This window comes from Zerene cesonia, chromosome 8 (genome assembly GCF_012273895.1).
Source record: "Zerene cesonia ecotype Mississippi chromosome 8, Zerene_cesonia_1.1, whole genome shotgun sequence".
Classification (NCBI taxonomy): Eukaryota; Metazoa; Arthropoda; class Insecta; order Lepidoptera; family Pieridae; genus Zerene; species Zerene cesonia.
In genome coordinates this window covers 64,793-79,945 of record NC_052109.1, presented here as the reverse complement: position 1 = coordinate 79,945, position 15,153 = coordinate 64,793, and the positions used below count along the sequence as shown (strand labels likewise).

At 34.4% G+C, this 15,153-nt stretch overlaps 1 protein-coding gene across 1 annotated transcript; it reads left to right on the top strand.

Annotated features, from left to right (window-relative positions):
* The first annotated feature begins 11,987 nt into the window (after window positions 1-11,987).
* LOC119828684 (collagenase-like) lies at window positions 11,988-14,997 on the top strand. Its single transcript, XM_038350923.1, has 6 exons — window positions 11,988-12,185; window positions 12,392-12,659; window positions 13,242-13,331; window positions 13,901-14,100; window positions 14,234-14,241; window positions 14,515-14,997. Exons 1-6 carry the CDS (start codon window positions 11,988-11,990, stop codon window positions 14,630-14,632), a joined length of 882 nt encoding a protein of 293 aa, XP_038206851.1. The 3' UTR covers window positions 14,633-14,997.
* Window positions 14,998-15,153: the final 156 nt, after the last annotated feature.

Below are 15,153 nucleotides of genomic sequence, written 5' to 3'. Positions count from 1 at the left end.
TGAAGGATGGGCCGGAAGCGAGCTGTTAGGTCTTTCGCAAGGGCCCGGGCCTGGCGCCGACAGGGACCCAGCTCATGTGCACATCAAAAATGTTTAATATAGTTCCAAGATCTTCGGAAATTCAATTGTTTTATATCATACTGTAATATTTCATAAACCGCGTTTTGTTCACACAGTTCTGAGAATTGTATAAATTCAAATTTCTTTATTTGCATTCAATATATTAAAGTTACAATAAAAGTTTTTTATTAGTTTCAGTCAGCCTTAGCAATGCAAATTATACATGAATAAGTAGAACACTTAATTAATTAGCATAATTAATACATTTCTAAGAGAAATCCATAATAAATAAATGTCAACAGTGTTAATGAAATATAAAAAACATACGTAAACTCAAAAAATTTAAATCTTTGAAAAGGGGAAAGAATGTTAGTATAATTACGGCGTGAAGTAATTCAATTCGCATTTTGTGCGAACGGTGGGGCCAATAGCGGTCGTTACATTATTTCATATCGCTCAAATAGGATATAACCGTCACAAGAGCAGTGGGGTAGAAAGTTTATACTTAATATTCGTACATTAAATAATTACATAAGGATGAGTAATTAAATAGCTTATATATATTTGTCACTTTTTTTGAGTTCATAAATCGAATTGATCCTTTTTTTGCGAAATCGGTTGATAAACGCAGAGTAATAATGTTCGGAAGAGAATTCTTCAAACAAAACTAAGTATTTGCATTGGCTTCTGCAATTGGTCGGAATTTGACATTCCTTGCATCTCTAGTTTTTACATTTCAAAATTTCTCTGTAGATTGAAAGCCCGTTTTTTTGTGTATAAGAATTGAATGTCAGTTTTCAGTACAATGTCATCTCGCAATACAAACGTCCGAAGAATTTGTATTAATTTCAGAGAAAAACGAAAATCCACATTCAATATTCTGAATACAACGTTGCAACGTCGGTACCTACATAAAATTGATACATTGTTATTATTTTAAGCAACGTATATTCAAATAAGTCACGGTGTGTTATTTGATCACGTGTCCCAATATTAATGCAGAATAAATTCATCACAATGTCGATAGTGTTGGATCAGCGGTCCAGCGCGCATGTGTGCGTGACAGCCACTTATGAAAACAGGCATTGTTTATGAATAACAGTTCGATTACTTTTAATGCAAAACAAACCTTGAAAATTGTTTACGTAAACATAATTTACAAATGCTGAGGCTGTGAGTTCGAATAGGTTTTCTTGTATGTGATACATTTAATAAATGCATTTGTAAATGATAAACGCTTTCTATCGGTGTCACATTACGTAAATAAAAAATAAAAACTAAATGAAGTTTTTATTGCATAAATACATGGCCTACACAGATATTAAACATTACTTCTATGCATAATCATGTTTTTACTATAGGAATATAGCATGCACTTATTTTTTGCTGAACATAAATGTTACATGTAGCGAGACTGGGTTAGTTCGTATAATTTTTATATGTAAAGAGTATATATATATATAAAACCAAAAAATCACATTAATGTCTATATTAGCAATGTGAGAAATTCTAATATTTTACAAAAAAATGTCAATGAAACTGTTTATTATATCTTTTCTTTAAAAAAAATATTTATTAAGCTGGTAACACTTAACAAAGCCCCCAGTTCATCTATGATAACTTTGTAAATGAGCTTAGGAATGTTGGTGTGTGCTCAGTAGTACCCTCATGTGGCGTGCGAAATAAGATACCATACTGGTGAAAGACCGATACAAAAGATAATTTACCTAAAATTGGATTCTGAGTGATTTATGGCCGTTTCATATTGTGTTGTCCCAAATGTGCCAAATTTCAGAGCTACAATTTATTCGCAGAATACGACACCGTAATATCGTATATGAAAAAAAACCCTGACTTGGGAGCGTTTTAAAGATTTTAATAATTCGAATCAAATGCACAAAGGATGCAAATACAGCTGGAGCAAGTCATGGTCCAGGTAAAAGAAATAATTTATTGTTTCATTACGCGTACATGTATTCATAATTTTATGTGAACATTATTCACTACATACATAGTGGGAAGAATAACAAAAAAACATTATTTATTGCTTAAATAAACAAAGCAACAAAACATGCTTCATTGTAAATTGCGTGAAAATAATCAACTCCGCACAGCAGTGAAAGCACACTGTAATACCTCAAATAAATTGCTTTTAAAACTCACTTCGAAATGAAAGAAAACCCCCTATTACATTGACCCCAAATGAATGTGCAAAAAACCACTCAGGTAGGTGTGGCGCGGCGGAGGGGCGCGCGGGGAGCGACCGGCCCGCCTACTGACTTCCCGATTAATTAAGCTGGCTTAATGGACCCCTGAACGATCCTATCGGCCGTGATCGATCGACGATAGCCACCGATCGATTACTCTAATAGAACTTGCATAGATCCTAATGATTTATTATAAGTGGTGATTATTGATTTTGATTGTGTCAATGATAGAGAGAGCTGCGAATGCACATGTGTCTTTTGTAACAGAGAACAGTCAGTTAGTCATCGAAAACACTTTAATACGTAATCGATATAACATATATTATGGACCCTCTGTAGGGATTCCTTCTGTAGGAATCCACCACCCTGGGCGCCGAACTTACGATTCTTTAACATGGCAGTTACCTCCAGTCCAGATGTAATCCTTATCGCCGATGCCGATGCCGATGATGTCGGCAGGGCTCGACTGATGTGAACAATGTGCAGCACGCTCGTGTGTTTTCCAACCTCCGACTTTTTGATTTCGAGGTGCTAACCACTGAGGCGCCACTGCTCTAGATCTATTATGTTTGTCTCTAAACATTGAGTTAGAAAAAGCTACTCGCATATCATAACTTCATATTTGATGTTGATATTAAATATAAATTCAAAATCATTTACGAAACCCGGGTATGAGACATTAATTTAATAAATTAATTACACCTCAATGAATTTTCTAGAAAAGTATCATCAAGAATTTAATTTTGATTCATTTAAGAGAAAATTTAATTTAACGTCACAGAACATTTCCAGGAAGTTATATAAAATGTTATTAGCTATTAATCCTAATTGTGCTGACAGAGAAACCGGTAACACGATCCAAGTGTTGTTAGTAACAAATATCATTTCCCTTGTATTTATATTCTATCACGATTATGATAACAATAGTACCTATCCAAAAATAAGAACTGTAACTGAAAATATTATGAAGTTATTATTATATTAATTTGTGTCATCTCGTAATCTCGATTATTCTGATATAGTATGTCGCAGATTTCGTTGTTATAATTTCAATAATTATGTTGAATGCATATTATGAAATCTAGAAATCTCTTTATAATTTAATGTTGGATAAGAGAGATAATGACTTACGTATTAATATTTTCCGTAGGCTAATAAATTATGTGAATGATGAATGAATTTATATACTTCGTAAAATATGTGCACAACGTAGCTTAATATCCCGTCCTATCCTACAATCCTATTAGTAGACTAAAGTTAAATACAGCATTAACGCGAGTAGACTGCATGATGGCTACGAAAATAAGCAGAAGTGAAGCAAAAGCGGATTAGAGGCAGGCAGCGTCGCGGCACGAGATAATACCGCAGGGACGGTCGCCAAATGTATCTACTTTGTTATTGTACAACTACATCACACACACAGTTAGTGTATTGATCTTGATATGGCATTCCCCTTCATGAATATTTTATAGTGCTAAATGTGTTTTAGAAAACACTTTTAAAGTCTGTAGTGGGATAACACGACATGGGCTGGTGATGATATCACGATAGACATATTACATCTCCTTTAAATAAACTGACAACAATGTTCCGTTTTGTTAACCTCGATTTAGAAATAAACAGAATTCAGTTTAGTTAGGCACGAGTTACAAATTCTAAATAGTCCCATCTATACCTAGGTCAGATCTGTTAGGAATTATTTTGGTATGTCTGGATAAGAACTCTAAATTGGCAACCCAAAATAGTTATAAATTGGGTTAAGCCCTAGATCCCTAGATCTGATTTCCAATAGGTCATGTATTAATAAACGAATTAGTCGCATGTATTTGTTTGGATGCAGGTTTGGATTGTGCACTGGCCCAGTCAACAATAGAATGATTTACTGAAACTTTCGGCAGAGCGAAATATACGAGTTGCTATATTTAAGTTATAGTTATATTTAAGAATTATTATCTCTTTTCTATAATTGTAGCGATTACCGCAGGAACAAACGTTTATATTTAAATAATGTATATCCTTGGTATATTTGAAATGTTCACACGCAGCGGACTGGCAATACGCATACATCTTCTCAACAAATTTAAATGTACCATTATATGATATTGCTTTTGTTATTCTTAGTACCGTAAGTCGAGGGAACATAATGCAGATGAGGCAGGACAGCAGCGGTGCGTGTCTCGCCTGTTTGATAAAATGCTCCGTGGTTTATGCGTGATTGTTCTGTAAGGAATCATCTCAATGCACAAAGGGGTATTCGAGTCGGAACCCCCTTCGGTTCTAAGCACGTAACCGTCCCGGGGACCGGTTGCAATACCGACTGACTGACGTTTCAAAGAGAAATGTTAATTCGCATTCTTTGAGCGCACCAAGCTTTTATAAAATATTCCTTTTTTCGAAGAAGCCTAAGATTAGTGTCGGGCCGGGAATGCGGGTCACTCCCGACTCGAAAGGGTGATCTCACAAAAATGCCATTATCTCTAGGATAGCGAGCGATGATAAGAATATTTTAAGGAATCCTAATTATTTTTTCAACCTCAATTCTGGCGGCCCTCGCAATAACTTTTGCGTTATTGTTATTTTATCTTACCTGAGAGAGTATTCTGCGAAATTAATTCAGGGTTGGCTTGTTTAATTTTATTAAATTTTTAATAATATTGACTTGGAAAATTACAAAAATCTTGTTATTAAAATTTTATTACATATTTAACTCGAACTTGAGTTATATTTGAATAACTCGCATTGTTCTGTTTTTTGTAATGTATTTAATAATTATTAAACTTTTTTAAAAATCTTTCATTTGACTTTTCTCCTATTCAAGGAGTCAGAACAATTGTTTTTATTGTATATTTTGAAAAAGTGCATTAATTCGTATAAATTATATTTATTATGAACTAGCTTTCCACCCGCAGCTACACCTACATAACACAATGAAATTCTCATGATAATGTGATGTTTCACCACGGTAGAAATTAATTTATATCACTCAATTACTATTTTTATTGAAATTATTTATATACTAATATCGTTCCGTTGCGACGTGAAAGAAAGACAAACAATCCAACAGTCTTTCGCATAATATTAAGATACTAAAATAAAATTGGATCATGAAAACATTCTAACATTTCTCAAAGAGCAAACTTATCACGTAAAGCGAATCAAGTAAGAAATTATGGTAATTTATTGATGTTTTAATGTTAAAATTTACATTTTATTTAATTACATCCATTTAAGAATCGTATAATGATTAGCAGCAACATCCATATGTATAAGACGGACGACGCATAATGTTGAAATAGTTTGCAATAATAATGTGACCTAAAATAGAAAGCAGACCCATTATATGAATAACGTTGCGATATGTTTATGGGTCATTAAATTATATCAATCATTACTTATATGTATAATCTTGAATATATATTCAAGATTACAAATTGATATAGCGTGAGATTATGACATGTTTTCTATACTTCTTTATTTTCCATAATCAATTAGAAGATTGGCGCGATGATAAGTGGCTTTCTAATTTTAAACTAATTTGTAATGAAACAAAATCGTCGTTAATAATTGATAATCGAAGGGTGGCGGAAGATAGGAAGCTCCAATATATTAATTCGAAAAATTCTTAGTTACTTGAAGTAACGTGCATAAATGTTGAGATACCCTTTTGTCAGATGGATGTAAAGACAGACAGATAGACAAACGGACAGGGGTTGGAACAAGAAACTTGGGTACAGAAGCCTAACAATTGTTTATAGTTGGATCTACAGGATTTAGCTTCCGCCTGCGATTTCACTCTTGTTGATTCAAAAAATAGGTACGAGTATACATCTACTAGATTAGAAGTATCCTGAACATTCCTATTTTAACATTTCTTAGGTACTTACGTGTAAGTTGAGATATCGTAACAAATTACCATTAAACGCCACATTGTTTATTCGTAATCCTAAAAATGGCCGTTTTAATCGGACAAAACAATAAATTTTAATTAGCATCGGCAATGCTTCTCATTGTTTCATTAGTTTAATCCTATATTTGGTGGGTTAGGTTGTGTCAATGCTCACTAGTACGCAATAAGTGCTCGTGCGTAAAAGGGTTTACGCTTTTGTAATAGCCAAGCGGCAAGCACGGCTTGGCAGTCAGTTGCTTTATTGTAGCCAGTTTGAATAATTGTTACTTGTAACCTTGCATATATCATTCTGCTGAAATCAAATATAACATCAAGAGATCGTATACTTTTTCGTCTGTGTATTTATGTAAGTAGAAATCATTTTATATTAAATTTGTGTCTGATTATATATATTTTATGGTCATCTACACTAATATTATAAATAGGAAAACTTTGTTTGTTTGGTTGTAATGAATAGGCTCCAAAACTACTGGATCGATTTTAAAAATTCTTTCACCATTCGAAAGCTACATTATCCACGAGTAACATAGACTATATATGTACCACGGGCGAAGCCGGGGCGAACAGCTAGTATAAAATAAAGTTAGTTTTTGAGACAGTTTCAATAGTACCTATGTTCACACAAATGTGTAGATTTTTCCTTTTTTCATATCTATTTGTATCGTCTTTTCGTTATAAAGTTTTATTTGTGAATGATACCAGAATATGGCTGCGATTTTAAGACATGAAGTAATAAATAAATTTATAACAAGCCAGATTGTTTCACTTTCCCCATTGCTAATCCCCTCGTATCCCCTCGCGTGAGAAAATCTTAAAATTAATCAAACCATAAATTATTTAGCCTCGTCATACCCTGCGATTAGATGGAAATATTTTCTGTTTATTATTTATCATTTATTAACAATAACAAAGTGTCTAAGCTGTAGATTTTCTCGAATCCTGATGAATAAATACTATGAAAACGCTTTAGACATTCAAGATTTCATGATAGATGGGTTATTGGTTGATTATTTGTTTGGAAATAAAAGGAACAATTTTACCCTACAATTTTGTTTGTTACGTTTTGGATACTAATTGAGATACTATTTGTATAATGTTTTCACAAGCAAATTATTAGCCGGATCAACGGGAGTTAGAAATACCAAAGAGCCTAAGAGTTAATTTTTACTGCATAATATATACAGTCCCTCCAATCAAACCGCAAACACTACGAATGAATTTAGTTTTATTTTCCAACAAAAACAAACTTTCCTTTATAGAGGTTCTGTATGCTTCCATAGTAATCATTATAAGCAGTTTTTTAAATACAATTTCACGGAATTTTACACCAAAACACGACAACAATAACGTGGAATACATTATGTGTAATAACACTACACTCGCGACGCAGGCGATTATGCATAGAATAATTAATCGAGCACAAACTCATTAGCTGCGTCCCTCAGCCCTCACTCTCCGTCCTCCGCGTTCCGCCCTCAGCCCTCTCACACTATTGCACATGCTACTATCCTACTGTATAATAAATTTGATTCAAATATTACATGAAAGCGATTGTGAGCCTTTTATATTATATCAGTTTAATGAATTCGTTTCTCTCAAACTAAACTAAACAGTCAGCAGTACGACATAACAAGTGAGGATGAAGGTCGTTAACACGTTTAATTATGAATTTCTGTGTATAAACTTATTAATTTTTGGTCAAAGTTGTGTATAACTCATTATTATTACTTTATTAATATATTAATAATACTTTTGTATTAGTTAGCAGCCTATTATCATATCTTCTAGTATGATCGCAAATATGTTGACGGATTTACTTATATAATATATCTCTGTAGGATTTCATTCGACAAAAAAATCCTTGATCATGTTTTACGAAAATAACTTGTTCATAAAACTAAACCATATCTCACTTTTATACATGGATATGAAAATAATTACATAAAGATACATACATATTTACACAAACGCTACTATCTACCCTTGTATGGCATAAGTATTCATGACGTCAACTTCGTAGAACTTTATTAAAATACAAATATTTGGCATTCGTACTGTTGTAGCTTTGTAAAGAAAGAGAACATTCTTGACTTCAAGTGGAAGAATTTGGCGAGTATAATGTAGAAACATTTATTGTAAAATATTACAAATAAATGTAAAAAATCCGCTAGGTATCAGAGTGAAATTTACTTATAGTGTGATTTAAATGATTGTTGTATCTACATACCTTATTACACCGTAATACCTTCTGAGTTCTGATTTGATTTGCATATCTCAAAACATACGCAATTCTATTACGTGAGACGGATGTATAAATAAATACTTTTAATATCTGTTAAAATATAGGCAAGTAATTAGGTATTAAAATTTTGTATTCAACATTGAATTAAGTCAACCTGTAATCATATTGTGAGATATTCCCAACGCTAACGGTAATCTACCAGTTACCACGCAACGGGAATGAAATGTCAGGGTTTATTGCAATGCACTGTTATTTAACGATACGGCAGTTACAGTAGATTACATTACATTGCTTCTATAGAGGGTGTGTACATTTGGATTTCTGTTCTAAACCAGTAATGTACGATACGTGTTTAGATACTATAAGGCACACGTAAGGACACGGAGCCCCTGCACGTGCTGCCCGTTGTCTTATACAAGGCTACCTTAGGGGAATTGTTGTATGATTGGATAGTTATCTTGACCTAGTTGGCTAGAAAAGAAACTTTTATCTATCACAGAATGAAAATTGACTGCTGATATTTTTAATACACTTTTTTTATTATTTTAGTTGTAAAATGAACAGTTTCCATTCTCGACACCTCTGGTAAATTTTTTACAGCTCCGTATGGTACTCGAGCCGTGCTTGACCTGAAGCAACTTACGACGGCGAGTGGTCGTCACTATAAATAAGTTATTCACAATCTATAAACATACAGAATAAGCTTTTTTTACTGAATTAGGGAGGGGCATCAATTCCGTAATGACTTGACTAACTCTTTCGAATTTCTTATGCAAATTTATGATCGCATTAACAATAATTTTAATTAGGCAACTTATTAAAAAAATAACAGTTATATATATGAAAGCTAATTATCATCAATCAATCGACTAATCAAACTGAGAAGCAGGCTGTGTGTCCGCGCTCCCCGTCCGGTGGCTTACATATTAATAACTGCTTTAAAATTCAAATTTTACTTTCGTTTATCGCGAATCGAGTTGATATCTAAATCACTTCATTAGCAGCGCCGTACGTTTTATCAAAAGCAATTCCAATGAGTTCGTTTCGTCATAATTGCTTTTATAATTTTGTGGCCCGACGCTTATTTGGAGAAAAAAATAAAAATGTCGTGTATTTTATCGAGAACTATTAACTATTTCTGCAACTATTATTACGGTGTCTATATAAAATAGACCGCGCAATAGAAAGGTAAAATACTCCACAGGTGGTCTTGAGTAATTGACAGATTAAATAAATCGCAGTCGCTGTATACTTTTGTTCTTTTTATGTACCTTTTTATGTTTGACAATAATTTAGCGATATCAACATCAACCAATGTCTACTTGAGCATTTTATAATAGAACTGGAAGCGATAGACCATATATTATATTATATAGTTCCTTGTGATATTCAGCTCAAGAGCTATAACCCCTTTGTTAAGACACGTGTCCCAATTGATATCAATGTTGTTAACCTAGCAGCTACACACTAACTGGGTATCTGTAAAGTAAACTTCATGAACACGCCACAGGATTATAACAAAACAAAGTTTTATGGACGTCGACAGATCAATAGAGGCAGTGGGTTGGAGTTCCTCGAGTCGAATTGCGGTTTCCGTCCCAGTGGTGCTGCGGAGCCAAGGGACAGTACTTGGATCCCTGCGACTGATGCGGGTCTACTCGAATATTGTTTATTCGGTACTTTAAAATATTCTAGTTGATAAAAGATATTCTATGTAGTTGAATAAGTATGACTTTAATTAAAAACTATTACAGTCTAGCTGTGCGGTGCGATTTCATCCACGGATGAAGCCATAGAGAAAAGCTAGTATTTATACAGCTTTTTGTTGTTCAGGTACATTAAGTACAGTACTGCCAAGTATCATCGAAATCTGCTGAGTGGTTTTTGCGTTGCAGCAAACACCCAAACATATCATACATTATCCATCATAACTTTCATTTCTTATAAACACTCATACACAACATAATTCACAACGCAAAAATGCAAATCAATTCACATCACAGTACTTATAAGCTACGTAAGTTTAGCGATTTCTATGCAACAAGTAAGTGTACACGAGATCGCTACACACAATACAAATAAATTTATCCTCGGCCTCATATGATATGATGATATTCTAACAATTATCCTGTTGCATTATTAAAAATCTTCAACGATAGAAAAGTTTAAATTGAAAAATAAATATGAGATAATGCTTCCTGTGAAGGTAAATATAAACTTTATTATTACTACTACTTTGTTATATCAATAATTCTTTGATTAACGAAAAATCCATGTGTTATTTATTTTATCATAAAACGCATTTACATACTTTCTAGGACAAAATTCATTACAGCTAGATAAACGTCATTAAAATTGCTTGCACTCATCCATAAAGTATGCAAATAGAAATGACGAAACATGCGGTATCACATTAATAAGCGCAATAGCAACCCCGTAATAACCATGTTTTTGCGAATAAACATTTGTTTATATGACATTTTATTGCGTATTAAATACGGGAAATACAATATAATATGGAAATGCGGTATCATTAAAACGCTATCTAAAAATCAGAGATTTCTCACGACATCTCCTCGACCGCTACATTGATTCGACGACCGAAATTATCAAATTATAATCGACTCGACGAGAAACGAAATATCGAGTGGCGTGTGAAAATACAAAGAAGTTTAATCATTCAACAGCTCTTCTCTCTGTGGTAACCATTACGTGAATGGCGCGGTTAGACACCACTCGTAAAATGCATATTCAATTATTTATTATTGCCTTAATTATATATGCAATTTAGTTTCTCATTCAGTTTAAAGTTCAAGGAATTCTTAATCAATTAAAAATAGAAACAAAACTCAAACTACCGTTTGAGGATTTTTATTATTAGTTCTTCAAATCTTCGTCTTGATGGAATACATTGTGTATTAAGTTGCTGTAGTTTGTTATCTTGAGAATAACATTATAAAATATTTTTTGGCCTGAAGCCTGTAAATTGTCTCGAAACAGTTTGTAGAGGTGCAAACACTATGAAAAATAAATGACAACATTACGATTATCTCAAAGTTGTATATCATATTTATTGATGGAAAACTTATACATACGCTCATAAATAAGTTAAACAAAGATCGCGTCGAGGAATCTTATCTTGGATTGCCGGGGTTTAGGGACTCCACACATTTGTTAGTTATTGCGTTTACTGAACGTTGCAATATTACACTAAGATTAAACTTATAACAATACTATTATTATAAAACTGCTGGTTGTTTGTTTGCTTGTTTATTTATATAGTTATCTCAGAAAATGCAAACTCAATTCGATAAATTCTTCTTGTGTTATTACGATCGATCGATAGGAGTAAAAACACTGGGCATAGCTAGTTGTAAACAATAAGGAAACGGTGCAGTTATCGCATATTTTTCTATTTCTCAAGTATTGAAATTGATCTTTATGGGAGTTATCGGAATATCCGATTTAAAATTAAGTCTATGTATGGATTTGAAGAGACCCAAAATGACATTATAATTCCTCCTCTAAGTTAACATAAATACGGACATCGAGAGACTGTTAAGACGTAATAATGAAACGTATAACTGTTATACTTGTTTTTCTTTTGACATTCTTAACGGCGCGTGGTGCGGAGCAAATAAGCACCGACTACCACGCCCTGTACGGCATTCCTGAAGCCCACAGAATAAGGGATCTAGAGCGATCTAGCTTTCCTGGGTTCAGGCTAATAGGGGCTGTCGCGGCCAATCTTGGAGACTATCCATACTTCGTAAGTACAACCGCGGACTTTGAGTACATATCTGTCCTGAATGTTGTTGTTGTTGTCGTGATAATTCAACCCGAGCCAATTCAAGCGCAGTTGCGCATACTGGCTGTCTTATTGGATTTAAAACTTTAACCAAAAACTTGACATAGACAATAAATAACACGAGATTTTTTCGGATAATTTTGATAGTGAGTATAATATTTTTATAGGCAGGACTTCTAATAAAGCTCACAAGCGGTTCGACATCAGTATGCGGCTCGTCCCTGCTATCCCACACGAGGCTGGTGACGGCGGCGCACTGCTGGCGCACGGAGCAGCACCAGGCGCAGCTGTTCACCGTGGTGCTCGCCTCCACGCGCCTGTACTCCGGCGGCACCCGCATCCCCACCAGCAGCGTGGAGGTCCACGCCAGCTACGTCCCCAGCAGTCTGAGCTATGATATCGCTTTGATTACAATTAGCAGAGTTGAATTTAGTAGTAAGTGGATTGTGTTTAGAGTTAATAACTACATAGTTTGATGGACTTGAGCAATGGCCATCGTTTTGTGTTAACAAAATATTCGATTAGCCATAAAATTAAGCGCACTATTGAATTGTCAAACACGAATAAATTATTGAAGCTTGAAATGAACTGTTGCTTTCGATTACGTATTTCGTGAATCAAATTACAATCACGCAGCGGCTACTGTTTACCAAGTCGGTGTGTGTAGTTCTTCGCATACAAACCCGCTAGCCATCTGCCCGGCTTCACCGATACAAGTTTGAAAAAAAATTGATACAGGTCTAGTTGTTCCCTAGTTTTAAATGTTCTAACAAACAAACTCTTCAGTTTATATTCGAAATACACAAGAATAGCTGATAGAAGCATAGTAAATATGCCAGGCATCAGCTAGTCTTATACCTAGTTTATAGTTGGTGTTCCATATGTTGTTTGGCTTTACAAAATATTGATAAATTTATCCTTTGACTGAATATCTGTATTCCTTTACTGTACCAGTTTGTTATATTGATAAATATTTGCTTTCATTGTGATTTTATTTTGTTTTTTAACCTCTAACAGGCTATATTCAGCCAATAGCGCTGGCATCCGGAGATCAAGATTACGTGGGTACGTGGGCGAAGGCGGCTGGCTTCGGGAAGACAAGCGACTGTAAGTGTTGCGATTACAAGTCAATGTACGGCAATACAAAATATACTTACGTCAATAATAATAATATCTTTTACAGTAAATTTATTTGTTCTTTAATTAAATAATTGTAGGGAAAAACCTATTTATGTAATAAAAGGAAAATTATTTTTTCGGTAATTCCTGAAGTTTATTTTTTTTATTGAGTAAACAATACGCAATAATAATACTTCGTGCTTATACTAGCTACTAGGAAATGCGACAATGTTAACTCTATCCTACATGCATAATTACTACCAATTACTAAAATCATGCAAAATTTGTATCGTAGGACTATCCAATATTTCATTAGCTGATAGATATTCCTGTCTGTCTCGAATAAATATTTAAAAAGTTTCTTGAACGCGTCTCTGGCACAGTAGTTAACGTGGGAGCGTTAAATCTGAGTCCTTTTCTCCTGGGTCGATTTATATTAAGTATAGAAATTCCAGTAGCAGACAGAAGGCTTAGGTATCTCCTTACCCATAAGAAATGATCCGTGGAACCTATGAGTAATGCATATCATTCCTCACGTCAAGCTATAACACTTTTAGCGCAGCAGTACATAACTCGCAGCAGCTACCTAGGGCAGGTGACGCTGCAGGTCATCAGCAACGCGGTGTGTCTGCAGACGTACGCGCCTCGGTTCGTGCTGCCCACTACTCTCTGCACCAGTGGCGCGGACGGGCCGAGCACGTGCGCAGGCGACTCTGGCGGCCCACTCGTTCTTGCAGCTAAGGGAAATGATACTTTGGTATGGCTTTTATAGTAGAGTACCCTACTCTAGTAGACATGTTTTATCAGGAGTTAGGAGAAGTCTGTTAATTTATATTCGATGTATTGTAAACCGTTTTACTATTCTAACATTAGATTTATCATCAACGTAGGTTTGGGCGTGAGAAATGCACACAGATATGCGAAGTAACATAACCATTACTGAATAGAGTTGAGCGCTACAGCTGTTTAGCTTTGATAATAATGTAAAACACTGTTGGTACCATTATACTAATAATTTTCATATTATTAGATCACATTATTATAAACAGTTAGTAGATTGTATTATACATATATTATATATATGTAAAATTTTGTAATTAATATTTTTATGTTATTATTTTAAAGATCGTTTATTCATTTAAAATAATAGTAGGCAATGAAATTAAATAAGAATACAATTTCAGATCGGTATAACCTCGTTCGGGTCGGTGCGCGGCTGCGAGCTGGGACTCCCGTCTGGCTTCTCTAGAATCAGTGCTTTCCGCTCCTGGATACAGAACCGTTTGTGATGGCCAATATATCACGTGAATTTTAACCCAAACTTAGCTTATGAATCACTTCTACGAAATTAAATCATATTTGACTTTCTTTCAAACTTTATAAATAAATTTTTTTATTATCACTAAGAAGGTTCGTGCTGACATCATCTTTTTTATTTGTTGTAGGCTTTTGAAATACTTTTTAAAACTTAATAGTATTGCCAAGTAATGTATCATAAACATAAAGCAAAGAGCAAGAGGCAATTGCCGATAAGACGTGCGCTGTAATGCACAAGGTACACAGTGATTGACGACACAAATTGTCGTCCCAGTCTGCCGCAGCCAGCGTCACCGCCACTCTGCCTGAGCCCCGTCCACACGCGGTGCGCACTCCTAAGGAATGTTATCACACACGCCGACTGACAACTCAAGATGCCCTTATACCTCTATTTGGACAAGTATTATACCTGTATTGTATTTAAGGAAGAATGAGAAATGTGCACAAATTAAGATTTCATCAGAAGATGACATTGAAACACTGCGTAAAGAGG